General features: G+C 54.8%; 3 protein-coding genes across 13 annotated transcripts; 1 reads left to right on the top strand and 2 right to left on the bottom strand.

Moving 5' to 3' along the window:
* Positions 1-584: 584 nt before the first annotated feature.
* On the top strand, positions 585-10324 carry REC8 (REC8 meiotic recombination protein). 7 transcript variants are annotated; one of them, XM_031669157.1, is made up of 20 exons: positions 585-1468; positions 1570-1711; positions 1816-1884; positions 2002-2144; positions 2229-2301; positions 2394-2514; positions 5236-5317; positions 6838-6917; positions 7158-7239; positions 7370-7442; positions 7524-7609; positions 7781-7830; positions 8163-8294; positions 8676-8742; positions 8847-8983; positions 9152-9200; positions 9465-9531; positions 9667-9798; positions 9872-9978; positions 10080-10324. In XM_031669157.1, exons 2-20 carry the CDS (start codon positions 1656-1658, stop codon positions 10169-10171), a joined length of 1698 nt encoding a protein of 565 aa, XP_031525017.1. In that variant the 5' UTR covers positions 585-1468; positions 1570-1655; the 3' UTR covers positions 10172-10324. The 7 variants fall into 7 exon arrangements, 5 of the variants coding, with proteins under 5 accessions (XP_031525017.1, XP_009209563.1, XP_017816548.1 ...); XR_002523269.2 differs by having other exon boundaries at positions 2002-2301; positions 8062-8294; XM_009211299.4 differs by having other exon boundaries at positions 9872-10324.
* Positions 10289-19393, bottom strand: IPO4 (importin 4). 2 transcript variants are annotated; one of them, XM_009211296.3, is made up of 30 exons: positions 18782-19393; positions 18614-18700; positions 18404-18483; positions 18276-18317; positions 17729-17858; positions 17462-17641; positions 17148-17213; positions 16945-17046; positions 16775-16858; positions 16355-16519; positions 16197-16250; positions 15930-16039; positions 15527-15635; positions 15252-15381; positions 14936-15049; positions 14721-14834; positions 14366-14486; positions 14066-14177; positions 13855-13970; positions 13661-13738; positions 13527-13584; positions 13321-13426; positions 13044-13237; positions 12855-12905; positions 12341-12466; positions 12018-12226; positions 11774-11906; positions 11576-11680; positions 10759-10828; positions 10289-10642 (listed from the first exon to the last, which is right to left on the bottom strand). In XM_009211296.3, the coding sequence occupies exons 1-30, from the start codon at positions 18848-18850 to the stop codon at positions 10512-10514; spliced, it is 3246 nt and encodes a 1081-aa protein (XP_009209560.1). In that variant the 5' UTR covers positions 18851-19393; the 3' UTR covers positions 10289-10511. The 2 variants fall into 2 exon arrangements, 1 of the variants encoding a protein (XP_009209560.1); XR_002523268.2 differs by having other exon boundaries at positions 10297-10642; positions 12341-12486; positions 18782-18975.
* Positions 19209-26537, bottom strand: TM9SF1 (transmembrane 9 superfamily member 1). 4 transcript variants are annotated; one of them, XM_009211294.3, is made up of 6 exons: positions 25518-26537; positions 24883-25244; positions 22995-23616; positions 22523-22708; positions 20444-20717; positions 19209-19871 (listed from the first exon to the last, which is right to left on the bottom strand). In XM_009211294.3, the coding sequence occupies exons 2-6, from the start codon at positions 25225-25227 to the stop codon at positions 19478-19480; spliced, it is 1821 nt and encodes a 606-aa protein (XP_009209558.1). In that variant the 5' UTR covers positions 25228-25244; positions 25518-26537; the 3' UTR covers positions 19209-19477. The 4 variants fall into 4 exon arrangements, with proteins under 4 accessions (XP_009209558.1, XP_009209557.1, XP_003901681.2 ...); XM_009211293.3 differs by having other exon boundaries at positions 24883-25259; positions 25555-26537; XM_003901632.4 differs by having other exon boundaries at positions 25555-26537.
* Positions 26538-26583: the final 46 nt, after the last annotated feature.

Below are 26583 nucleotides of genomic sequence, written 5' to 3'. Positions count from 1 at the left end.
ATCCCTTGCACTGGGGAGGCGGAGGTTGCAGTGAGCTGAGACTGCGCCATTGCACTCCAGCCTGGGTGACAGAGTGAAACTCCATCTCAAAAAGAAAAGAAACAGCCTGACCAACATAGTGAAACCCCGTTTCTTCTAAAAATACAAAAATTAACTGGGTGTGGTGGAGGGCGCCTGTAATCCCAGGTACTCGGGAGGCTGAGACACGAGAATAGCTTGAACCTGAGGGGATGGGGGGGGCAGAGGATACAGTGTGCCGAGATTGCAGAGATAGCGCCACTGCACTCCAGCCTAGGCAACAGTGAGAGACTCCATCTCAAAACAAAACAAAACAAAACAAAAACGATTGACTTCTTCCTCATTGACCTGTGGGGGCTCCAACACTATCATCTCACATCTTTTTTTTTTTTTTTTGAGATGGGGTCTTGCTCTCTTGTCCAGGCTGGAGTGCAGTGGCACAATCTCGGCTCACTGCAACCTCCGCCTCCCAGGTTCAAGCATTCTCCTGCCTCAGCCTCCTGAGTAGCTGGGATTACAGGCTCGTGCCACCACGAGCAGCTAATTTTGTATTTTTAGTAGAGACGGGGTTTCACCATGTTGATCAGGCTGGTCTCGAACTCCTGACCTCATGATCCGCCCCCCTGAGCCTCCCAAAGTGCTAGGATTACAGGCGTGAGCCACCGTTTCCGGCCTCATCTCACATCTTTCTACCTCTGCAGCACATGACACGCCCTAGTTGGAAACAAAGTAGGAGTTTGTGGACTGGGGGGAGGGCGGGGTCTAACCTCAGGTCAGGCGCGTTGCAAGGTACATCTTGGCACCCGGAAGAGACCAAGCACAGTTGCCCCCGACGTGACCCGACCTCCCCTACCAATTGAGGCGCCCTTGTTGCTAGGCTAGAGGCGAGCGGCGGGGATGCGCTCATTGGTCAAGGAAGGAGCGCCTGTTACTAGAGGCGAGAACCAGAGCCCATTGGTCAGAACACCTCACAATGGACCCCAGCGGCACGCAGAGTCCTTATGATTGGTTTGCTGGCTGCCTCGGGAGACCCTGTTGCCTCGAGCCTAGGCTACTTGGCGCTCCCGACCCGACCCCTGTTCCCCATTGGCTGTCCTGGCAAAAGCTGCCATCTAATGAGGAGCGAGGTGCGGGGCTCCGGAGCGCACGCTTCCCGCGGTGCCATCTAGTCCTGCGGGAGGCATCCCGGACCCACACCGCGGCCGCCCAAGCCAGTGAAAGTCCCAGGGGCCTGATATCGCTCCCAGCGCTCGAGGACCGAGGCCTGCTGTGGAGGACACCGTGCTCCCTCGGGACCTGTTTTGGATTCCGGCCCGGGCGTCCCCTTGGAGCTCTGCATCTCCAACCTGGAACCCAACCCAGAAGGCTCAAATCGACGCATCACGTGGCGAGCGGATCCACTGAGGGTCCACAGAGAGGGGCGCCCATCTCCTGCATCTCAGTTATCCCGGTAATCGTGTATACACCAATTGTTCATTGCCTCATTAACTTGGTTTTCTGGGTGCACCCACCTTGCCACCAGAGAAGTCCAAATCCTGACTTCTCTCCAAGGTGTTGGGAATTCTCTGCCCTAAAGAATTCCGACTCAGATCCAAACGGCAATCTGGTGGAGTTGAGGGTGAAAGGCCAGAGGGACGATGTTCTACTATCCCAACGTGCTTCAGCGCCACACCGGCTGCTTTGCCACCATCTGGTAAGGGTGGGGCCCGTGGGCGTGCGATGGGGGATGCTGGCCGGGATCCCAGCCTGACAGCTCCCCCTCCGTCCCCATTTTCCCACCTTCCCCACCCACTTCAGGCTGGCAGCGACGCGCGGCAGCCGGTTGGTGAAGCGCGAATACCTGAGGGTGAATGTGGTGAAGACCTGGTAAGGCCCAGAAAAGGGAAGGAGGGCCTGGGGCGGGGGGTGAGTTAGGGGATGGGGTGGGCAACGCTGTGGGCCCAGTCCTGGGCGCAGCGGTAATCAGGGCCCATTGTTCCCCAGCGAGGAAATCCTCAATTATGTGCTGGTACGAGTGCAACCCCCGCAGCCCGGCCTGCCACGGCCCCGCTTCTCCCTCTATCTCTCAGCCCAACTTCAGATCGGTGTGATCCGCGTCTATTCTCAACAATGCCAGTACCTCGTGGGTAAGGCTGGGAACCCTCAGAGGTGGGGCGGGCTGAGCAGCTGTCTGCTAAGCTGGCTGTCTACCTCGCCCTCCCTGCCCACAGAGGACATCCAGCACATCTTGGAGCGCCTCCACCGTGCCCAGCTGCAGATCCGAATAGATATGGAGACTGAGCTGTGAGTGTTCCCTGGGCCTTTGATGGAACACCTGCTAATTTGGCCTCAGCCTAGCTCAGCCTCAGTCCCTGACGGCCTACATTCTCTCCCAGACCCAGCCTACTGCTTCCTAACCACCTGGCCATGATGGAAACCCTAGAAGATGCTCCAGATCCCTTTTTTGGGATGATGTCTGTGGATCCCAGACTTCCTAGTCCTTTCGATATCCCTCAGGTAGGGCTTATTCCCCCAGACTCGTGAATTGACAATGCAGAAGGGGAGTGCTGTCCCTGTGTCACTCTGATATTGGGGTTGGGGAAGGAAGCTTGCCACAGCTCTCTCCCACGGGAGGTGGTAACAAGGGGACTGCCAAGGTGGATCCATCCAGGCAAAGCCCCCTGTACTTATCTACTTGGGGCCAATCTGATCAGATGGTTTCCCCACTGGAGGCAGCTCTTGTCCCCACTTGTCTCCACACTGTTTTCACTGCCGAGGCCCTAATCCAGGCTCTCATCTCTCTGTACTGGGCTTTCTTACCCCTGTCCTCCTCCATCTATTCCCAATACTCCAACAGCTTAATGTCACCTCCTTCCTTAGTTCCCCATTTGAACAGTGGCTCCTGCTGCCAACAGATTACTAGCATTTGGGGCTCTCCATGCCCCAGTTTATTTTTTTATTTTATTACTATTATTATTATTATTTTTGAGACAGGATCTTGCTCTGTGGCCTAGGCTGGAGTGCAGTGGCACGATCTCAGCTTACTGCAACCTCTGCCTCCCTGGTTCAAGTGATTTTCCTGCCTCAGCCTCCCAAGTAGCTGGGACTACAGGCATTTGCCAGCATGCCCAAATAATTTTGTAATTTTAGTAGAGACAGGGTTTCACCATGCTGGCCAGGCTGGTTTCGAACCCCTGACCTCATGATCCGCCCGCCTCATCCTCCCAAAGTGCTGGGATTACAGACATGAGCCACAGCGCCTGGCCCATTTTTTTTTTGTTTTAGTAGACATGGGGTTTCGCCATATTGGCCAGGCGGGTCTCGAACTCCTGACCTCAGGTGATCCACCCACCTTGGCTTTCCAAAGTGTTAGGATTACAGGTGTGAGCCACTGCGCCTGGCCTATTATTACTATTTTTTAAGATGGAGTTTCTGTCACCCAGGCTGGAGTGCAGTGGTGTGATCTTGGCTCACTTCAACCTCCACTTCCTCTGGTCAAGCGATTCTCCTGCCTTAGCCTCCCAAGTAGCTGGGATTATAAGTGCCTGCCACCATGCCTGGCTAATTTTTGTATCTTTAGTAGAGACAGGGTTTCACCATGTTGGTCAGGCTGGTCTTGAACTCCTGACCTCAGGCGATCCACCCGCCTTGGCTTCCCAACATGCTGTGATTACAGGCGTGAACCACCATGCCCGGCACATACCCTGGTTTAGAACTAGTCATCCCCAGACTTCTCTCTCAGTCCTCTGGGCATCTGTGGCTCCTAAACACTAGTTTGGCCCTTATGCCTCAATGATACCACATTCATGTCTTTGCTTGTGCTGTTTCCCTAGCCCATAATGGTCACCCCTCATCCTCTACAAGTCGAGTTCTACATATTCTTACAGACCTGGCTTAAATGCTGCCCTTCTCTATGAAATATTTATCCCAGTCTTAGCTGGAACCAAATGCGGTTTGGGAACTCAGCGCTTTGCTAGGGCCTTGTTTTACCCTTTGCCTTGACTCTTGAGGGGTTACATACAACCTTGTCTCCCCACTAGACTTCCTTAAGATCAAGAATCTTTTTTGTTCACCTCTGTCAGCCACAACAGTTGACGATGCACTGCTTCTTTTTTTTTTTGAGACGGAGTCTCGCTCTGTCGCCTGGGCTGGAGTGCAGTGGCCGGATCTCAGCTCACTGCAAGCTCTGCCTCCCGGGTTTACGCCATTCTCCTGCCTCAGCCTCCCAAGTAACTGGGACTACAGGCGCCCGCCATCTCGCCCGGCTAGTTTTTTGTATTTTTTAGTAGAGACGGGATTTCACCGTGTTCGCCAGGATGGAGTGCAGTGGTCAGATCTCAGCTCACTGCAGTTCACTTCCCGGGTTCACGCATTCTCCTGCCTCAGCCTCCCGAGTAGCTGGGACTCACAGGTCACACCCCGGCTAGTTTTTGTATTTTTAGTAGAGACGGGTTTCACCCTGCAGCAACTAGAATGGTTCCCAACTCCTGACCTCATGATCCCCCATCTCGCCTCCCAAAGTGCTGGGATTACAGGCTTATTTCTCATCATACCGCCAGTTTTTTTGTATTTTTAGTAGAGACGGAGCCGACTGTTCGCCAGGATGGTCTCGATCTTCTGACCTCGTGATCCACCCGCCTCAGCTCCCAAAGTGCTGGGATTACAGGCTTGAGCCACCGCTACCGGCCACGTAGCACTGCTTCTTGCACAATTTTTTTCTTTTTTTGAGACAGTCTTGTTTCGTTTCCCAGGTTGGAGTGCAGTGGAGCAATCTCAGCTCACTGCAACCTCCACTTCCTGAGTTCAAGCAATTCTCCTGTCTCCACCTTTCGAGTAGCTGGAATTACAGGCACCACCACCACACCCTCGCTAATTTTTGTATTTTAGGAAATGGGAGCCATGATGTTGGCCAGGCTGGTCTCGAACTCCTGACCTCAACTGATCCACCCACCTTGGCCTCCCAAAGTGCTGGGATTATAGACGTGAGCTACCACGCGTGGCCTTCTTGCACAAATTGATGAGGGCTAGATAACTGGGGTTTGGGTTGGGAAGGGAGGTGAGAACAGGAACTGAGGAAAGGAGGCCAGATGGCGGGTGAGTTTACTGCAAGCTGATGTCAGTGCAACGAGAATTAGGCATAAAAGGAGATTACTGTGCATTGTTGAAGAAGGTTGTGAAAGTGGGAAAGCAGGGGGCTGAAGCTGAACCCTATCTTTTGTTTCCAATCCCTCCCCAAAGATTCGACACCTCTTAGAGGCTGCAATTCCAGAGAGAGTTGAAGAGATCCCTCCTGAAGTCCCTACAGAGCCCAGGAAGCCAGGTCAGCAGAGAGAACCTTCTTTCTGGTGAGAGGCATAGGCAGGCCCAAGAGCTGTAGAAATTACCATTTTTGAGCTTAAGAGCCCGGCCCTGTGAGGGGCCCTTTTTTTTTTTTGAGACAGAGTCTCACTGTGTCGCCCAGGCTGGAGTGCAGTGGTGCGATCTCGGCTCACTGCAAGCAATTCTCCCGCCTCAGCCTCCCTAGTAGCTGGGATTACAGACGCGCAATACCATGCCCAGCGAATTTTTATATTTTTAGTAGAGATGGGGTTTCACCACATTGGCCAGGCTGGTCTCAAACTCTTGACCTCAGGTGATCCGCCCGCCTCGGCCTCCCAAAGTGCTGGGATTACAGGCGTGAGCCACCGTGCCCCACAAGGGACAGTTTATGTGTGTAACCTAATCAGTACCTCACAAGAGTCCTCTGAGGTCAGATTTCTTATCCTTTTTTTTTTTTTTTTTTTTTTTTTTTTGAGAGACAGAGTATTACTCTGTAGGCCCAGGCTGGAATACAGTGGTGCATTTTAGGCTCACTGCAATCTTTGCCTCCCGGATTCAAGCAATTCTCCTCCCAAGTAGCTGGAATTATAGGCATGCACCACCACGCCCAACTAATTTTTGTATTTTTAGTAGAGATGGGTTTTCGCCATGTTGGCCAGGCTGGTCTCGAACTTCTTTTTTTTTTTTTTGAGACGGAGTCTCTGCCGCCCAGGCTGGAGTGCAGTGGCCGGATCTCAGCTCACTGCAAGCTCCGCCTCCCGGGTTTACGCCATTCTCCTGCCTCAGCCTCCCAAGTAGCTGGGACTACAGGCGCCCGCCTTGTCGCCCGGCTAGTTTTTTTGTATTTTTTAGTAGAGATGGGGTTTCACCGAATTAGCCAGGATGGTCTCGATCTCCTGACCTCGTGATCCGCCCGTCTTGGCCTCCCAAAGTGCTGGGATTACAGGCTTGAGCCACCGCGCCCGGCCTGGTCTCGAACTTCTGACCTCAGGTGATCCACCCACCTCAGCCTCCCAAAGTGGTGGGATTACAGGCATACGCCACCACACTTGGCTTTTTTTTTTTTTTCTTTTTTTCCCCAGGCTGGAGTGCAATGGCATGATCATAGATCACTGCAGCCTTGACCTCCTCCTCCAGGGCTCAAGCAATCCTTCCACCTCAGCCTCCAGAGTTGCTGGGACCACAGGGATGAGCCACCACACCTGGCTAGTTTTTAAATTTTTTGTAGAGACAGTCTCTTGCTATGTTGCCCAGGCTGGCCTCAAACTCCTGGGCTCAAGCAGTCCAAAGTGTTGGGATTAGAGGTATGAGCCATTTCGCCCAGCCTCCCCATTTTACTGATGAGGAAAGTGAGGCTCACAGTGGTTAAGCAGTGTAGCCAGGGTCAGGATGCCAGAGATTAGCCTGGGTCTGATTAGAATCCAGGTTACCTTGACTTCAGAGTCCATGCTTTTGCCTGACTGCACGGCTGTGGGAATTTGGAAAGAAGCAGAGAGGCTGGTGACTCCCCTGTTCCTCCAGACAGGATTCTGGTCACTGTGCTGCCCCCTGAGGCCATCACGCTCCGGGAGGCAGAGCCCATACGGATGCTGCGGATTGAGGTGAGTTGTTCCCTGCACACACGGCCTGAGGTCCAGCCCCCTTGCATCTACTTCTCTCTGTCCCCAAAGTCCTGCCTTTTCTGTCTCCATTTCCCTATTCTCTGTCCCTGGCACCTGAGCACCCAGTGGCTTCCTTGAACCTGGCCCTGTGGCATGCCTCTGGGATCCACTCTCCTGGATCCACCTGCCTTTTTCAGAAATGTTATTGAATCCCCTCCCCTTGCTCTTCCCTCTGGACAGGGTGAACAGGAGCTCCCAGAGGTCAGCCGCCGAGACCTGGACCTGCTGATCGCAGAGGAAGACGAAGCTATCTTGTTAGAAAGTAGGTGTCTCTGGCAGCATAGGGTCCGCCTGGAGCTGGATGGTCAGACCCCTGGCGTGGGCAGTCTGGGACTGGACAATGTTCCCATTTCTCCTTTTCCATCCTCTGAACTCTGATTCTCTCTCCACAGAGCTAAGGGAGGAGCTCCGGGTCCCAGAGGGTGAAATCGTAGTCCCCCGGCTCTCACCTCCAGCTCCTGCAGAGTAAGGGCAGGAATTCCTAGACCAGGTAGGGTGTTGGTGCTGGGAAAGGTCTCCTTATTTCTCTTGCCCATTTCCCTTCAGGGTGGAAGGAATAGCAGAGGCACTTCCAGTCCTGGTACCTGAGGAGCTGAGGCCGACAGGCTGGGAGCCTGGGGCCCTACTCATGGGTGAGTGCCCACCACGCCCCAGGGGCTTTTCTGGGAGTACTTCTATACTGCTGCAGACAAGGGCTCTATATCCCAACTCGCTAAAGGGAGGACCCTGCAGTTTCTTGCCCTGGTATCTGCAAGGGGTAAGGGGCTTATGGGACAGAGCCACAACCTTGGGTGTTGTTGCAGAAGTGACCCCCCCAGAGGAACTGCGTCTGCCAGCCCCACCCAGCCCAGAGGTGAGTAGCATCCCTTCCAATCCTCCTCCTCCTCCTCTTTGCCCTCCCCCACCAGGGCTGCCTCCCCAAGCCCAGGGCCACTGCTAGCTTACAGGGGTCCTTAGTGCAGATGATAAAAGATGTCCCTTTCTACACCCCATTGTGTCTGGCCTGCACTTTCCGGATGGGTACCCTTATGCAAGATATGAGCTGCTCACGTGCATGAAGACCCCACACAAGCCCTTTCCCCAGGTTCCTCTAGGGGCGGGGTGTGGGGCCCTGTTAGCAGTCCACCAGAATGACAGGAAAAAGAGTAATGGGCAGCCTTGCCCCTACCTGCCCTCCCCACTCAGCGGAGGCGGCCCCCAGTCTTCCCACCTCCTCGCCGCCGTCGTCGCCGGTTACTGTTCTGGGACAAGGAGACTCAGATCTCTCGGGAGAAATTCCGGGAACAACTGCAAACCAGAGCCCACTGCTGGGAATGTGTGAGTACAGCCCAGGCTTTGCGGGCAGAGGGAAGGAGGCAGGGACACCAGGGGCACATGCAGGCTGAGCCTTCTAAATTCCTCAGGAGGTTGGGGGTAGGATTGGGAACTTGATGAAAAATCCCCTCCTTTCTCCAGAAAATGCAGGCGATGTGGGTTTGCACATGTACAACTCTTCATGGTCCTTTAGTGACCCCAACTGTCATACCCATGGGCACCAGGTTAAAAAGTCCTTCTTTTAGCAATGAGCAGGGCAGGCAGGGTCACGAGCCCAAAAGCTGGGGGTCCAGAAGCCCCAGAACAATGCATTGCAAAGAGGCAAAGGGGACCTGAGGAGTGGCTGCTTCATAATGAGGCTTCTGACCTTTCCCCACCACACAGCCCAAGGTGCAGCCTCCTGAGAGGACCATCACAGGCCCTGCAGAGTTGTTCAGAACCCCAACTCTCTGTAAGAATGGCGGGGGATGGGCACAAAGGATCCTCAAAACCAATTTCTCATTCCTGGTGCTCCTCACGCCTCAAACCCTGTGCCTACTGCCTTCTTGTCCACAGCTGGCTGGCTACCCCTTGAACTACTGGGTCTCTGGACCCGCTGTGCCCAGCCACCCCCAAGAGCACTCAGGCGAGAGCTGCCCGAGGAGGCTGCTGAGGAGGAAAGGAGAAAGGCTGAAGTTCCGAGTGAGATCGAGGTAACTGCACCACCTGTTGCCTGCATCGCCCCAGTGCCAGGGTCTGCCTGACCAACTGGCTGCCCTCCCCTGCTATGAGGGCCAACAGCACAGGCTCACTGGCTTTGTGCCTTCTGAGGCCAGAGTCCCAGATGCTTGGGGTCTTAGTTCTGCTTCTCCTGTCCCCAGGTCCCGAGGGAGGCCCTGGAGCCCAGTGTTCCCCTTATGCTGTCTTCAGGTAAACACCTAGAGAAGAGGGGCAGTGGGACCACCACCCTTACCACTGTCCCAGGAAACTAGTATCCCAACTGCTCAAGCTATTTCATGAGTGAAGGCGTGTGTGTGTGACATAAGCAAGCACGGACTGCTCCTCCTCTGCTCTCTCACCTGTGTGCTTTTAACAAGTCACTGCATAGCTCTGCCATCTACTTATACCAGGTGGCCACAAGGCCCTAACTACCACCCAAGCAGACACCCACCAGTGCCTTTCCTCCCCGAACAGAGATCTCCCTAGAGGCAGCTGAAGAGGAGAAGTCCCGCATCAGCCTCATCCCACCAGAAGAACGGTGGTAAGCAGCCAGGCTCCATGGGAGCAAGGGCCCACAGCCTTTGGCCAGGTGGTAGAAATGGCTACTGGGATGGGTATACCCCTTGTCACTGTCACAGCTGCCACCTTCCCTGCTTTTACTCCCATGTTCTCCTAGGGCCTGGGCTGAGGTGGAACAGCCAGAACCTCCTGCATTGCCCGTGGTGCCTGAACTCCCTGAGGTGCCCATGGAGATGCCTTTGGTGCTGCCCCCAGAGCTCGAGCTGCTCTCACTGGAAGCTGTGCACAGGTACCAGGGGGGTGGCACCTTGATGGGGTGGACCTGGGTTGAAGCCTCTGCTAATGGTTCTTGATCCCTATAGGGCAGTGGCACTGGAGCTGCAGGCCAACAGGGAGCCCGACTTCAGCAGCCTGGTGTCACCCCTCAGCCCCCGCAGGATGGCCGCTCGGGTCTTCTACATGCTCCTGGGTGAGTGTATGCATGTGTGTGTGTATGTGGCGCAGGGACACACAGACCAGAGGCCCATACAGGGACTCCCCCAACCTGCCCTCTCCTCCCCTCTTGACCAGTGCTCTCAGCGCAACAGATTCTTCGCGTGGAACAAGAAAAGCCATATGGTCGCCTCCTGATCCAGCCGGGGCCCAGATTCCACCAAGGTTAGAGTCCATTTACAAAGCTGCCAGGAAACCGGCCACTTCTAGTAAACCATGTCATGGCTCACTGGGTCCTGCTTACTTCATTTCTGAATGTGCATTTCCAGCCTTCTTGCTCTCAGAGCTATTGTTCAAGCAGAAAACAAGCTGCTTTTATTACAGTATGATGTCATGACTCATTTGTAACAGATCCAGCCTCAGGGACAGCCCTGTAAGGCAGCAAGTAGGGCTGGTGCCAAATGGCTATGAGTCCCAGAATCTTTGGTAAGGCAGAACTGAACTGGGCTGAGAGGTGGTCTTAAGGCCTGGGCAGGCTCTGTTCTCTCTGGACTGGCTGCAGCCTGCGATCTAGGAGAGGCCCAGCACAGCCTGGAGCTCCTGAGCCTTGTCAACAGGCAGTGAGCCCAGAGCTGCCTGGAAGCTGTCGGCGTGCTGTTCGGCCAGGAATGTCAGGAGCAGCAACAGTGCGGCCTTGGTGTCTGGGTGCAGAGGGAGGGAGAAAGGTTGGGGCTCCTAAAGCCTCGCTGCCCCAGGTCCTCTGAGCCCTGCCACTCCCAGCCTCCCCCAAGCCCCTGCCCGTGACTCCTATCCTCACCTGGTGGGATCTTGTTGTCAGCCAGAATGAGGCTGCAGATACGCAAGAGCTCTGGAGCCACATCTACAACCTGTGAGGAAAGAGTGGCTGACTCAGGGCAGCAGCCCCGGACCCCAGGTCTAGGCGGGTGGTCAGGACCAAGGAGTGGCAGAGTCTCTTATTGGGGTGGTTGCACCTGGTACTGATTCACAGGCATCCAAGACAACTATGAACATGAGCAGGACCAGTGAAACTTGGTGGTAATAACTTTTTTTGGAGGGAATGGAGGATGTGGAACAAGATGATTAAAGTCATAGCCTCAAGACCTAAAGAAACCCAGACACCCAGGAGCTCCACCTACACAACAATCTCTAAAGGTGTAAGACAAGGATGACACAAACACTCTGACATGACTCCAAACCTAGCTACTTGGTACAGCCAAAATCTCTTCAGAGAGCAGAGCTGATGTAATTGAAATGTATGGTGTGGTGGCCCAGAGGTACCCAGGGCTCCACAGAGCACAGTTTGAAAGGGCCCTGGTTTAGGAAACCAGCCTGGGAAAACTGCAACTTCTGACTCAGACCAAAGGGTAGAAATGGAGCTTCCTCCAGAAAAATGCTACGTGGAGGAAGTCCTTCCTGTCCCATCACAGGACTGGCTGCCAATCCTTGCAGACAAATAAGAAATGGTGCAGGGAGTATCAAAAGAACAGCTGAAACTGTCACCTTGCATCAGGTGCAACCGACAGCCTGGAGCTCCTGAGCCTCATCAGCAGACAGTGCCTATCACTGAGTGGAGCGGCATGCTCCCCTCTGAGGGCTGCCAGCCACAAGGTTACCTGGTCAGGGCTGCTCTGGTACAGGAAGCTGAAGAGGCGCCCAATGGTGACCCACTCCTCCAAGTCCTTCTTCAGTGGCAGGGCATGCAGTAGGGCAGCCAGCACCTGGGCACACAAATGTCTCAGGCCAACCTGCCCTGCCCTCCACCACCCTCCCTCCTCAGCTTCCAGGCTCTGCCTGATGTCTCCCTCCCTCACCTGGGGCTCTGGTTTCCTGGTGGGACTGGCCATCAACAAACGGGCAAGTGCCGCACAGATGTTGTCACGGACACGATCGTGTCTCTCCCGCGCCAGGAGGGGAAAAAGGAGCCCCAGCAGCTTGGGGAAGTGTCTGATCCACAGTCAAGGAATGGCCACACACTCAGGTAGACCTTGCCCACCTGCAAGCCCTGGGGACACTCCCCCAACCCCCAGTCCCTCCCCTCCTGTGAGCCAAGGATACTCCTGGGCAGGGTGGCCCCCGTGCTCTGCTAGCACACCCAGCCCAAAGATGGCATTGCTTCGCACCTCAGGGTCTGCCTCTCGGGCGGTGCTCAACAGCACAGGGAGCAGCCGAGACACAAATTGGGCTGAGGCAGCACCCAGGCCCTGAATAGTCTCTGCCAAGGTCCCCACTGCAAAGGACTTCTCTGCCACTGTGCAGCCCTGTTTCTGATGGGGGAGAACAGGAAGGAGTACAGATCAGCCTGGGCCAAGGATAAAGGCTGAGGTGGGCACTGGGTGCATGAGGGGACTAGGGCTTGAAGCCAGAAGATGGACACTCACTGTCTTGCACACCAATAATGGCAGGAAACCAGCAAAGAATGGGGCAAAGGAGTCTCCCCCAGCCGCGGCTGCCAGGGCAGGGATGGCCTCTCCAGCATGCTCCAGCAACATGGCGTCGTACTCAGCCTGTGGAGCCAGGTCAGGGGCTGGAGCACCAGGGCCAGCTCAGTGACTGCACACCTCCCTACCATGCTCTGCTACCAGCTGCAGGGGTCCCTGGGGCTGCCCTTGGTTGATAGGGCTGGTCCCTCTCAGACTGGGTGTTTTCATGACCCAGCTTCTTCCCCTAGCTCTTCTGCTCCTGCCTATCGCTCTAAGCACACCCCAGTCCACACTGCTCTCCTTCCCTGAACTCCCACTGGCTTAATGGGATCAGGGTTGTGTCTCTCTGACCATTACCAATCTCTTTTAGTGGCCCTGGCTGCCCCAGGCCAAGAACAAATACACTGCCCACCCCTGTCCCTGTGGAGACTGCCTGGACCACCTGGTCCCAGTTTTCATCCCTGGCGCTCACCTGATCATCATCTTCCTCTTCCTCCTCCTCGTCAGTATCCTGACAGGCTGTCTACAAGAAGAAGTAGCTCAACTTAGCCAGAGCTTTCATGCCCTTTCTCTTTTCATCGGGGTATGGGGGTGGACTTGTAGCCAGTCCCCAACCTGGGCCCGGCACCTCTCCTTCCCGAAGCCCACCTGCCCTGCTCACCTTCCTCTGCAGCACAGCCTTGAGCATGCTACAGAGCTCAGCCAGGCGCCCAGGGGGCTTCAGAGTGAGGGTCCCACAGCTGCGGAGCACCCCTGTCAGGGCCTCCAGCACGGCCATCACCACCTGGCGCTCCCGCTCCCTGTTCACTGAATGCATGTAGGATGGCACCACTCGGGCCAGGGCAGCCTGCAAAGCTGGGGACATTATTGGCTGAAGCACTGGTCAGGCCCTGCCGTGCCCCAAGAACCCTCAGCCTGGCCCAGCCCCTCCTTCTCACCAGCAGTGTTGGGTTCTGAGGGGCAGCTTTGACAGGCCTTGTGCAGTGCACAGCAAAACTGACCCAGAGCCTCATGGGCTGCCTTCCGCACATTCAGGTGAGGGCACTGCAAGATGAGGAGGGGCGGGATGTGTCTGCTGTGTGCACTGTGAACACAGGGCCCCCAGCCTGAGAACCCCACCCACTCTACCCACTGGCCCCCTCACCTCCAGCAGTTTAAATACTTCTTCAAAGACACTTTCCATGTATGGAAGGAAGGCCACACTACAGAGAGAGACAGAGTCATGGGTAAGGGGCCCCCAGGCAGGGTTTTCAGTGCCAGGGAAGGGCGAATGCTCACCTGGTGTTCACAGAGATCTCCCCTAGGGCAGCACAGGTGTCTTCCTTCTCATCGAAGAAGGCGTTCTCCACGCTGTACCTAGAGTAAGATGGGGAGGCAGTGGTGATCAGGCACCAAGAGGAGCAGATCCAGCACTAGTCCCCTGGTCTAAAACCAAAGTCTAGATTCCTGATCAGAAGAGCACCCCTCCGCACCCTGAGATCTCTGAGTCATCCTCTTCTTCCACATCCTCATCCATGAGCTCCTCCTCTTCTTCCCCATCACTCTCATCGTCAAACAGAAGGAAGGAGCTGCTCCCGTCATACTGAGGCTGGAGTGGAGGCATGGCAAGGACTTTGGCTCAGCTAGGCCCAGGAGATAAATCCCATTGCAGGGCTGGCCTGGCCCAGCCCACCCTCTGCTCACCACAATGCCCTCGGTAGAACGCAGTGACAGCAGCATGAGCGTGGTGATCTGTTCCAAGTGGGGTGCCAGGCCCTCGCCCATCAGACCCGATAAGGCGGCAAATAGGCTGTACCTGGTCAAAGCAGGCAGAAGAAGCTGTATGGTCCTGCTTGCTACCACCAGACAGGATGGGGGAGCCCGGGAACACCTGGCTATGGTCCGAACCAGAGGACTAGAGTCTGGGGTGGGGATTCCAGTGGGTCCAGTGGGCAGAAAGGAGGGGTGGGGACAAGGGCAGAGGCAGGGTGAGGGATCACTCACGTGCAGCGCCGCAAGTCAGGGTCGTCTACCTGGTTGCAGAGGCCCAGACCCAGCTGGCAGCATTCCTCAGCCAGCGGCCTCATGGGCTCCCCCACCGCTCGTGCCAGCACTCCCAGTGTCTCTGTGGGAGCAAGGGCTCCATTAGCACCAGGAGGTGGAGGTGGGCTATAGGACCAAAGGTGGTAGCTGGGAGGGATTCAGAAATCCCCCCCTACCCTTTGGTACAGGGTGAAGAACACCCCCTTTGATGAGAAGGAAGACATCCGTGCTCCCGTGGGGGCAATCTCTGTCAACACCAGGTGAGCATCGGCCCTTTGCTGGCACTGGGATCCCCACCTGGGAGCCTCTCACTCACCCAGGCTCTGGATCTGCACAGGCTGAAGGTCCTCACGGCCTGTTAACAGGAATTCCCGCAGGTGCTCCATGATGGCAGGGAAGTAGGGCAGCAGCGAGGCCTGGGCAGCTGTAGCTGCAGGATGGAAGGACAGAATCAGAGCTGGAAAGGGCAGGGACCACCAGCCACAGGGCCTTTGGGTGAACCCCACATCCCTGCCTCCTGCCTCTCCTCACCAATGGCTCCTAGGGCGCTCACAGCCAGCTCCTTGGCCCGGGGACTGCTGGGGCTCCTCAGAGGCTGTAGCATGCATTCCATAAGCTCCGGAAGGTAGGGCTGCACTTTGGGCCCTGTGGGAAAGGATGCTCCTCTATCAACCAACCCAGATCTCCTACCTGCATGCCCACCTCCCTCCAGGCGGAAACCCCTTTGTGGTGCCATCACACACTTTCCCCCACCATAGGCAGCAATGCAAGGAGATGCACATCCTGCACATTCAGCCAAAGCCGCTGCCTCATCCCCCTCCCCCAAGCTCCCCACTGCCATCACTACCTAAGTTCTCCACGAAATTCTCCAGGGCATAGCAGGCCTTGGCTAGGTGGTGTGTGTGTCCAAGAGGCACCGACTTCAGGTAGGCGAGGAGCAGTGGCATCACCTCCCTTGAATAGCTGCTGATATGGGGCTGGGGGAGGAAGCAAGCAGGGCTTGAGTCAGGTTCACCTGCAGGGCACATACAAGAGTGCGACGGCAGCAGGGATGCTTGAAGAGATGAAAGGTGAGGGGAAGGGGACATTCAAGTGGTGGCTCCCACATTCAGCCTGGTTCACCTGTAGGTTTTCTGAGAACTGGCCCAGGGCAAATAGCGCAGCATTGCGTACAACTTGCGAGGGGTCCTCCAGGCCCTTGCACACGATCTGCAGCAGTGGGGGCAGCAGTCTGAATAGGGCAGGACAAGAGGACACAGGCTGAGGAGCTATACCTGACAGCCCTAGGCTGACCTGTTCTCTTCATTTTCCCTGGAAAAAACAAGGCTTTTCCTGTCACCAGAGGGTGGGCAGCAGCCCCTGATCCCTACAGTGGGGAAGCCATGTCATTTATCTTCTAAGCCAGGACACTTTTGAGAATGGGGGAAAATGCTGTTGATAAATAAGCTTGAACAACAAGCGTAAACCATGACAGCCATGGTCCTCCCCGTGGGCAACCCTCACCCTGGGATAGGGGAATAGATACCTCTGCCTGATGTGGTCACCAGCTCCGTCAGACAGCACGGCCAGCACCAGGAGTCCAGCCTTGCGCTGGTATGGGCTCTCGCTCCGCAAGGCCTCTTCCAGCATGGGCATCTAGGGAAGCATGTGGCACACTTCTGAAACCCCAGCAAGAGCCTGCCCATTCCTGTGGAAATAGACCTTCACACCTCCCAGGGTCTAAACGTCCTTGGCCTCAGGGGACTAGGCACACTTGGAGGTAGGGACACCAGAAGGACAGAGCCACACTTACCAGCTGGGGACAGAGCTTGTCGGGGGGCAGGTGTAGTGCCAGCATGTCCACAACCTAAGATAGGATGGGGACACTTACTTTGCTCGACTCCATCTCTGCCTCCCCAACCTCCAACAGCCACCTAACACCTTCCCCCTCTGTCCTGCCCCACATCTCACCTGTACAGCAAAATGCTTGGGAGTCTCCCCCATCAGCTCAATCTCCAACTCTTCCTCTTCTGAATCCTGGTCCTCAGGATCCAACTGGCCTGGCAGGGGCTCAGCAGCCATAATGGGGAAAAGGGTGTGTAGCAAGGGTGGCAGGAGACGATTCTTCAGTAAGGCCTTGACAGAGAAGGTGGAACAGTGTCCCTAAGAATCTGCTCCCAGGATGGGCTCACATTAAAAATTCCAGTCTTCCAGGCCATAAAGGGTCCGACAGAAAATTCCCAATCTCCCAGGCAGGAGCTGGGGTGAGGCTAGGCCAAGGCTTGAACCCCCACAGTACTTTAGAGACCCTGAGATGAACCGAAAGTCCCAGGAGTGAGACTAAGGGTGGAGAGTGGGTGGGGTGATGTGTGTCAATGGGCACTCACTCACCTTGCTCTTGACTTTGACCAAGAAAGTGAGGCAGCAGAGAACACGTACGCGTATCGCGTTGCCCAGGGCCACATTTCTAGCCACCTGTCCAGAGAATAATAAGAATCAGAGACAGGGAAGGAAAGTCCCAACAGAGCATGTAGCAGGGGCCATGTCCACTCCAGGCTCACCTCCAGGCAGAATGTGAGGACCTCAGAGAGGTAGGGGGTGATGATGGGCACCTCTGACTCCAACAGTTCATCCAAAACCTCAAGGGCCTCACAGGCCTTTGCCTGACAAACAAGGCACAAGGTTACCATGCTCTTCTTCAGTGGGCCAAGCTGGTCACTTTTGCACTCTTCTTCCAACAGAGCTCCTGCCCACCTGTCCTCACCTCATCTATGGGGATCAGAGTCTGCACAGCCACGATCAGCTTGGGCACCAACATCCGAGCGAGAGGCTGAGGGACACATCACAGACAGCATGATGCAGCCTAATCTCACACCCCAGCAGCTGACAGCTTCCTCATAGCCTGAATTGCGAGGAGGAGCCCAGGCATAATAGCCAGGCCCACCTACAGCATCCCCTCTCAATTGTCAGGAAGGGCCACAGGCAGGTAAAGAATCCAAAGCAGTTTTGTAACTTTTACAGATGAGGACATGAAGGCCTGAGGAAAGGGAGTCAAAGATACGAGGGCCCACATCTCACCACGTCTTCAGTGCTGAGGTAGGGGGCCATGGTGGTCAGAGTGCGCAGGGCGTAGAAGAGCAGCCCAGGAGAGCCCACCTCACCAAGAGTCTCATTCAGAAGCCGAAGCAGCTCCCGGTGGTGGGGTTGGAAGGCCTCGGGCCGGGAGGTCACCACCACACTTAGCAGCAAAAGCCCCATCTGTCCAAGAATAGAGGATTGGAGAGCAAGCTTACATGGTCTATCCCACCTCTTAGTCCCTCCCTCCTGCCAACCATGTGATGGTACCTCTCTCTCTGGGCTGTGGGGGCTGTGGGTACTGTGCTGAAGAAGCTGCAAAAGCTGTGGCCAGGCCTCCAGGCCTTCCTTTCGAAAAATGGTGGCTGAAAGCTGGGCCAGGCTGAGGCTCACACAGTGCCTGCAAACAGGAGAGATCTCCTCTATCACTCTCCAATACCTTCCTCTGCACATAGTGGCCAGGCACAATGGGGCAGCCAGGAGAGAAACTTTCAGGAGGTGTGGGCACAGGGTCTTTACCAAGTTGGGACACATGAGACAGCAGCTCAGAGGGAGCCCAGCAGCACTGCGGGCATGTAATCTGGTAAGTTCAGTCTTACTAGCCTGAATTTCAGTCTTATTCTTCTGACTTGAGTTTGGCAGATCATAGTCACCCTTCCTCAAGAACTTCAGTCTTCAAAACAGCCTTAAAATTCTCACTCCACCTTGGGTCTAGAACTGAAGTCCCTGCCCCACAAGTCCCAGCCTGGAACTGAAAGGGAAGGCAGAAACCCCGACAAGGTCGTCAGGATCCCGAGAAAAGGGGGTAGGTACTTACTCTGTTTCTCTCTGCAGGGCCGTCAGGATCAGGGACTTGAGGCTGGAACACAGGGGGCAGGTGTTTGGTATACAGACTGCCCAAGAAAAGTCTCCGCCTGGCCCCGCCCCAATCCAGGCCCAACCCACCTCTCCCGTTGCTCCGCCGCCAGCCGTCGCCAGCGAGTGTTCAGTCGTCTGCGGGTCAGCACCGCCGCAAACTGGCGGATCTAGGACGAGGAAACAAGCACGTGGGGGTCCGGGCAGGAGGGTGCTGAGCGGACCGCAGGGGGCGGATATTGGGGCTTGACCAGTGGCGTACAGTGGGAAGCTCGGAGGGGAGAGTCAGGGGTCTCTCACCTGGGGGTCGGCCGCCGAGGCCAGCAGGTCGCAGAGAGCCGGCAAAGCGGCGGGGGCCCGAAGAGCGATCTGGAGCTGTTCCGTGGCCTGGGGGGAAGCTAGGGGTGAGAGTCGGGTCTTTCCCGCAACCTCCCGCTCGCCCTGGCCCGGTTATGCCTACTCCCGTACCCGACGGATGCGCTCGGTGTCCGGCAGCAGCAGCTCCCGTAGGAGCTGCTCCAGGCCGGCGGGCTCCATGGCAGCAGCTGAGCCGCCGCTACTGGGCCGAAAAGGGGAGGGGGAGGGACAGCACGTGGAGGCTCTGACACCCACTTCCGGCGGAAAGGGCGTTGCCACACGCCCCGAGGGTTGCCAAGGTGATTCAATTCACTTCCCACAAAGAGGTCCGACTCCTCCACTTCCGTTATGCTGAGCAGCGGCTGAGTCGCGGAAACCCAGCTCTGGCAATGTAGGTTCCCCACGCCGGGAGTTCCCAAGTTGGGTTGGAGAACTCAAGCTTCGGGCATTCAGTGGCCAGCTCGGCTTTCTAAAGGACCGTGCCCTTAACCGCGGGGCTGGAGTTCCTATATCCAGACCAAAACCTCCAACTACATGATCCTTTTTCTTAACAAATTTTATTTTGATAATTGTAAAAAGAAAAATCAGGACCAAAACTAAAGGCAACTTAAAAATTTCAAATATATACTCCTTATGTAATAGAGATTTATAATTTCCAGGCCCTCTCTGGGGAAGGAAGGCCCAAAGGGCAAAGGGGAAGGCAACAATGCCATCACACAATTCAGTCAATCAGAAGAGAAGCTGGTAGGAGAGCTCAAGGAGGCATGAAGAAAGGGAGAGAACAGCAGTACTTCTGCCACACAGAACTCAGTCCATCTTGAGGTTAACATAGATATACCGGATGAACTTTAGGGAAGAAAAAAAGGAGATGGTGCCCAGCATGAGGAAGAAGACATAACCAGTGAGTAAGGAGTAGCCAAAGAACTCTACTGTCTGTACTGCCCCAGACATGTTGGAGCGCCGGGCATAATAGAAAACTGAGTAGAGGAAGATGAAGAGGCCAGTGGAGCCAACGCTCAGCACAGATCGCCACCACCAGCGGTAATCCTCCCCAGACAACTGGAAGTAGGTGAGTGCAATGGAGATGCAAGCCCCCACACTCAGCAGGATGGCGAAGACAAAGAAGAGGATGCCGTACAAAGTGTACTGCTCCCGACCCCATACTGTGGCAAAGATGTAGTACAGCTCCACAGAGATGGCACTGTGAAGAAAAGAGATGATACACAGCATTAAAGGGCTGTGCACAGTGGCTGGGCTGAAATCCAGCCCCCACCCTCTCCCATGTTGCTGGGTCATTGTGAAAAGTGAGTTCACTCCACTCTCTGCCCCAGATCTCCTGGCTTCATGGGGATTTTTTTGCCTATGATTAGCTGCTCTCACTTCAAGAATATCTTCCCTAATAGATTGAGGGCAGGGATCTTATTCATTTTACTTTCCACTTCATTCTTTGCCTGGCACAAAGAAGTATTCAACAAAGTAAATGGATCATCAAATGGGCTTTAAACCCCACATGATGTCCACAGACACTAAAGTCAGAAACCAGGAAGGTGAAGGGGGAGATGTCTCTGGAGGCCCTTATAAGTGAGACACTCTTATATCTGAACTGATTCAAGCTCAGTCCTGCTTGGAGATAGGAGGAACCATTTAATGATCTCTGAATGGTACCACTGAACCAGGGATCAGCGGGTTGGGTTAGGGTACTGGATGAGTAGGGACAGGAAAAGTTGAGGTCAGGAACCTGAGAGTGATAGCCATGGAATAAAGGGAGGATACCTGAAAGGCAGGAAGCCTCCAACAGTCATGTGGATGACAGTAGACTTGTACCAGGGCTGGGGTGGAATCTCCCGGGCGATGTTCTTGGTGCGACAGGGTGCATCAAAGGGGCTGGCGTTGTTCTTCCCGAAGATGCCTCCAATGACAGTGAGGGGAAAGCCCACCAGCAGCCAAACCGTCAGAAGCAGCAGGATGGTTGTGGCTGGCAGAGCCTGTGTCGAACCATTGGCCCAGTGCACTGAGTTCACCACACTCCACGTCAGGAAGAAAGGCACTGCAGGGATGGCCCCCGGAGGGAGGGTCAACACTAGGAGCTACATCTCTAAGGGTACCCACTTATATCCAGGACCAAAAGGGGAGGGGGGTGAAGCAGCCTGCCACTCTTAACAGCAGACTCATGCTCCTGGATGTCCCTACAGAGTCAACTGCCTTCACTTCCACCCTTTCAGATCCCGTTACTCTTTGCTTTTTTTTTTTTTTTTTTTTTTTTGAGACAGAGTCTCACTCTGTTGCCCAGGCTGGAGTGCAGTGGCACGATCTCCGCTCACTGCAAGCTCTGCCTCCCGGGTTCACGCCATTCTCCTGCCTCAGCCTCCCGAGTAGCTGGGATTACAGGCATGTGCCACCACACCCGGCTAATTTTTTTGTATTTTTAATAGAGACGGGGTTTCACCGTGTTAGCCAGGATGGTCTCGATCTCCTGACCTCTTGATCCACCCACCTCAGCCTCCCAAAGTGCTGGGATCACAGGCCTGAGCCACCGTGCCTGGCCTCTTTGCTCTTAATCTTACCACCACCACCCCCCATCCCGGTGTCATTAAGGATCCAGTTAGCTACTACATAATCTGAGAGTAACACAAATCCACCTGCCTCCAGGGGCCTGTCTTGCCTTGGAGTTGGTAATTCCTAGCATGAGACATTTCTTTGGATTAAGGCCCTGTTTTCAGAAAGCCTTGGTTCAAATATAAATGTGATGGGATATAAATCAGACACATAGGATTGGGAACAAAAAGGGTTCAGAACAGGGACTACTACTGCCTTTGAAAGGGCAATCTGGTTTGAAAGCTTAGAGTGGGCCCACCTTCAAAATAAAAATTAAAGGGTGTTACTTTAGTGTAATGGGTGAGAATACAAGTCAGACTGCTGAAACCTGGTTCACTACTTTTTAGGAGTGTAATCTCAGACAAGTTACTTAAGCAGCCTTTAGTTCAGTTTCCTCATCTGTGGAATGGAAATATTACCTACTTCACACAGTTATTGCTGAGTGCTTACCACACTGCCTAGGACATATTATTTATTTTTATTTTTTTGAGACAGAGTCTCGCTTTGTCGCCCAGGCTGGAGTGCAGTGGCGCGATCTCGGCTCACTGCAAGCTCTGCCTCCCGGGTTCACGCCGTTCTCCTGCCTCAGCCTCCCGAGTAGCTGGGACTACAGGTGCCTGCCACCACGCCCGGCTAATGTTTATTTTTGTATTTTTAGTAGAGACAGGGTTTCACCTTGTTAACTAGGATGGTCTCGATCTCCTGACCTTGTGATCTGCCCACTGTCAGCCTCCCAAAGTGCTGGGATTACAGGCGTGAGCCACCGCGCCCAGCGAGGGCTTTATAATGTTAAACTATTCAAAAGAAGTGCATTCTTGTCTTTTTTGGTTTTCTTGTTTCTTTTACAATATTCCTTCCCTTCAAGCCTCATCCTGACTCTATCCCAAGTTCTATGATGTGTTCTTTTTTTTTTTGAGACAGTCTCACTCTGTCACCCCAGCTAGAGTGCAGTGGTGCAATCATGGCTCACTGTAGCCTCAACCTCCCAGGCTCCCTAGACTCAAGCAATCCTCCTGCCTCAGCCTCCCAAGTAGCTGGAATTACAGATGTAAACCACCATGCCCAGCTAATTTTTTGTTATAGAGACAGGGTCTCACTATGTTGCCTAGGCTTGTCTCAAACTTTTGGACTCGAGTGGTCCTCCGGCCTCGGTCTCCCAAAGTGCTAGGATTACAGGTGTGAGCTACTGTGCCCAGCCACAATGTATTCTTAATTCCTAAGTCCAGAAAGGCCCACCAGGGAAAGGAATGTCCTCACCAGAGAAGAGACTGGTGGTAAGAATGATGTTCCACACCCAACGCTCGCCTCCAATCTGCCGGTAGAAGTGGCTGGACACGTAGCCAGAGATGCAGCAGGTCAGGGCATACAACAAGATGGCTGCCGAGTTAATGGCCCCATGACGGTGCACATTGAACATGCCCAGCAGTGCCATGACAATAATGCCTGCAGGACGGTAGTGGAAAGCCCATGTTAGGCCTTACCTGTGTCTCTTCTAGCAATTTCAGAGGAATCAGCCCCCCTTCTCCCAGACCCAGGGCCTCCAGCAAAACAATCTCCCCCAGTTTTGCTATCCAGAAAATCTACAATAGAATACGCGCATCCTTGCTAGAGCCACCTTATCCCTTAGGTCTGCCCCTCTGGATAGAAGATCCACAGACCTTTTCTGAACAAACTCCATACCTAGTTCTACCCCATGAGATAAATCCCCAATTCATTTTTATCACCTCACCAGTGCCAAGGGCCAGGAACTGGGCGCCCACGCCAAGCACAGCACAGAGCAGACCACGGTATGGGGGGAAGCGGAAGACATCTGTATGGATAATTTTCCAGCCATTGTCACCTTGGTCAAAGTCATCACCAGAACCTGCAGAGGTGGTCTCCTCATCTAAGTTGTACCGAGCCAGGTCATTCCGAAGCACACGCATTAGAATGACAGCCACAAAACCCACCAGTAAAAACACAAGCACCATGGAGTTGATGATGGACAACCAATGGATTTCCAGTGTTCGAGGAAAGAAACCACCATCATCACCACGGCGCCTGTCACTCCGACGCTCTACTGAAGTCTCAGACCAGCGCACGCTATAAGTGTGGGTAAGGCCTAGGAACTCATCAGGTCGTAACCCATCCAAGCTGTGGGGCTTGACGTCCCGCACTGAAACATTGGCAAATATAATTCGGTCTCCATGAAATTCTAGGTGGAAGTCCAAATGGGTCCAGAGTCCTATCTTGTGGCTGTGTGGCAAGAAGCCGCTCTCCTCCATGTAGCCCACAAAGCCCCGGATTGGCAAGTCATCTACCACAAATTCAAAGTAGTACAGTTCTTCGATGGCCTGGCGCAGCTGCTCCACCTATAAAGAGCAAGTCAGGAGTTGGTCACACAAGACCTCCCCAGGCAGAGAGTTAGAGCAAAGTTTCTCACCTTCAGCACTACTGATATTTTGGGGTGGACAGTTCTTTTTTTTTCGAGATGGAGTCTTGCTCTGTCGCCCAGGCTGGAGTGCAGTGGTGCAATCTGTTTACTGCAGTCTCTGCCTCCTGGGTTCAAGCAATTCTGCCCTAGCCTCCCGAGTAGCTGGGATTACAGGTACCCACCACCACACCCAGCTCATTTTTGTATTTTTAATAGAGACAGGTTTCACCATGTTGGCCAGGCTAGTCTCAAACTCCTGACCTCATGATCGGCCCACCTCGGCCTCCCAAAGTGCTGGGATTGGCCAGGTGCGGTGGCTCATGCCTGTAATCCCAGCACTTTAGGAGGCCGAGGCGGGCGGATCACAAGGTCAGGAGATGGAGACCATACTGGCTGACACGGTGAAACCCCGTTTCTACTAAAAATACAAAAAATTAGCCGGGCATGGTGGCGGGCACCTGTAGTCCCAGCTACTCGGGAGGCTGAGGCAGGAGAATGGCACGACCCAGAAGGTGGAGCTTGTCATAGTGGGGTTGTCCCATGCACTGTAGGATGTAGCTTTCCTGGCCTCTTCCCATTACATGCTGGTAGTACCCCCAGCTGTAACAATAAAAAATGTCTCCAGACATTGCTAAATGTCCCTTGGGGAACAAAAGTGTTCCCTGTTGACAATCACTGGATTAGACTCCAGTATGTTGAGATTCTCCAAAAGAAAGAGCAAGTATGACTTGACAGGGTTAAAGCCTAGAAAAAGGAGAGTGGTAAGGTGTAAGGAAGTCTGGAGTGGACTAAGAAGTACCAGGATTCACTAAAGAAAAAGCATGACAGGGAAGGTTAGGTAGAGACTACAGGAAAACAGTTAAGAAACAGCCAAGAGGTAGGCATGGAAGGAAACAGAAATATGTAGGACTGATAGTTGGGACCTCATGACCAACAGAGAAGCTTGCAGTAAGAAACCCTGGGCTCTGATATCAGTTCTGCAATTCACTGTCAATGTAATCTTGAAAAAAGTAACTTCTAAGCAAGTTCGTAACTTAGTCAACTGAATTAGAATAGCATCACCTACCCTGCCTGCCACACTGGGTTGTATTGTAGTTAGAATCAAATCAGACAATTTCCATAAAGGTACCCTGAACCATATATGTAAGGCACTGTTAGTCTCTGGGAAGGAGGGCTACATGATAGCCAATGTGGAGAGGCTGACCTGCGCAGAACTGAGCTGCATGTGGCACAGAATTCTCTTCTCCACGTTTTCCCGAAAGCGGATCTCATACAAAGACTCAGCCATTCGGTCCCCATCCAGCACTTCACCCAGGCTAAGGCTTTTGTGACGTATCTTCTCAGGGCAGCAAACTGGAAGCTGATAGTAGTGGTAAGTTTCCTGAGGGTTATGGTAGGGTCCCACTTTGTTGACATATAGAATAACAGGGTCGCCGGCCTTGTAGTGTGTCACGCCTTCCACCCCTGGCCCATGGCCTGTGCCCAGCAACAGTATCAGGATTGGCAACCACTGGCAGCTCCAACTTCGAGGGTTCCCTATGACTGTCATCCTTAAGGCAGTGGAACCTGTTTGGGGGAATCCTGAGGTTACAGAAACCAGGGAGGTTACAGAAACCCCAGGTCAGGTGCCTCGAACTGAGGTCCCCTGGCTCCACTTGCTCCCATTGACCCCCTCCCCGCCCCCACCCTAGCCCGCCTCTCTCTATCCCAAAGACCCCGCTCCACTTCTGCTCTCTCATCCTCCCAACCTGGGGTTCATCCCTCCCGCAGCCCGTCCGACCCGGGGCCTCTATTTCGCGCCCTGGCCCGTTTCCATGACAACGCCGCGCGGTCTCGCACCTCGGGTCCCTTCCCGCCATAGCCCCGAGGTCCTCACCGCGCGGGAAGGGCTGGCCGAGGCGGCGCCAGCGGCCTCCGCGGCCCCGTAGCTGCCCTTGGGCTCCTGCCGGGGTCTCTACCACAGCGGCGCGGTAGCAGCGGGTTGGAGAGGACCTGCCAACCGACCTCCACGGGGTTGCCCGCTGCTGCGCCTGACAGCTGCAGCTGCGGCTACACCGCGCTGGACACAGCTCTGGCTCACTCAAGAACTCCCCGCTGCGCCTTCTCCATCTGGAGGCCCGGCCCAGCTCCGGCGACCCCGTGAGGCTCGGCTCGCCCCGCCCGTCCTGGGCAAGGCGGGGGTCCTCCCGGCGATCGGCAGCGCGGCCCAGGACACGTCAGTCTTACCACTTCCGCCCTCAGCGGCGGGGACCTCAGCCTGGCGGAAAGCTCGTTGCATTGAATGTAGAGGGCCTTAGACGCTGCAGCCCCTGGGGACCCCTTCGCGACGGCTTCCCGGGGAGGGGCCTGAGGCCTGGCAGCCAGGACCCTGACGCCCCTTCGGGAGAGGAGTGGCATCTAGGCCGCTCGCTTGCTCCGGGAAAGATTTGGGGTTTGAGAGCTCTTGGCCAGGAGGCTCGCCCTGGCCGAGGCCCGAGAGGTGTACCCGCAGGCAAGAGCCTAGCGAGGGCCGGGGAGATGGAGCGCAGGCGGCGGCTTTGTTCGAGGCACTTGCCAGCTGAACCACCAGCTGCTGAGCCCTGCGAGGCGGTTCGTGGCCCCCCAACCGGGGAAGGGGCTCTGGGCATCTGTCCCATGCAAGGGTCCCACCGTCTGAATCTCACCTCACTCCTCTCCCACCTGTCACGAATGGCCCGCGCCAAAGTAATAAATATGTAATAGGAATGTCTTCCAGAGGCTATGCTGGAGACTTCCCTGGCCGCACAGCGAGCGTTCAGTGCCCCACCATAAGCAAGCCGAAACCCGGTCTGGCGCAGAGGCGCCCAAGGAGAGAGGGTGTCTGTCCTTTCACTCTCTGAGTTGGGCAGCCTGACACGGTTATTGTTAATTGGTAAAGTATCTCGCG

The sequence above is a fragment of the Papio anubis genome, chromosome 7, assembly GCF_008728515.1.
Source record: "Papio anubis isolate 15944 chromosome 7, Panubis1.0, whole genome shotgun sequence".
Classification (NCBI taxonomy): domain Eukaryota; kingdom Metazoa; phylum Chordata; class Mammalia; order Primates; family Cercopithecidae; genus Papio; species Papio anubis.
This window is presented reverse-complemented; position numbering and strand designations above follow the sequence as displayed.

Coding starts and splice junctions, on each gene's coding strand:
- REC8 (XM_017961058.3), top strand. CDS start 1,656: ATGTTCTACTATCCCAACGTGCTTCAGCGCCACACCGGCTGCTTTGCC. Junction 7,240..7,369: donor CGAAGCTATCTTGTTAGAAA/GTAGGTGTCTCT, acceptor CTCTCTCCACAG/AGCTAAGGGAGGAGCTCCGG. Junction 8,295..8,675: donor GAGCCCACTGCTGGGAATGT/GTGAGTACAGCC, acceptor CCCACCACACAG/CCCAAGGTGCAGCCTCCTGA.
- IPO4 (XM_009211296.3), bottom strand. CDS start 18,850: ATGGAGCCCGCCGGCCTGGAGCAGCTCCTACGGGAGCTGCTGCTGCCG. Junction 13,427..13,526: donor AAGTATTTAAACTGCTGGAG/GTGAGGGGGCCA, acceptor CTCATCTTGCAG/TGCCCTCACCTGAATGTGCG. Junction 12,906..13,043: donor AGGCTGTGCTGCAGAGGAAG/GTGAGCAGGGCA, acceptor TTCTTCTTGTAG/ACAGCCTGTCAGGATACTGA.
- TM9SF1 (XM_009211294.3), bottom strand. CDS start 25,227: ATGACAGTCATAGGGAACCCTCGAAGTTGGAGCTGCCAGTGGTTGCCA. Junction 23,617..24,882: donor TGCAGCTCAGTTCTGCGCAG/GTCAGCCTCTCC, acceptor TGCTCTTTATAG/GTGGAGCAGCTGCGCCAGGC. Junction 22,709..22,994: donor GTTCCTGGCCCTTGGCACTG/GTGAGGTGATAA, acceptor ACCGTCCTGCAG/GCATTATTGTCATGGCACTG.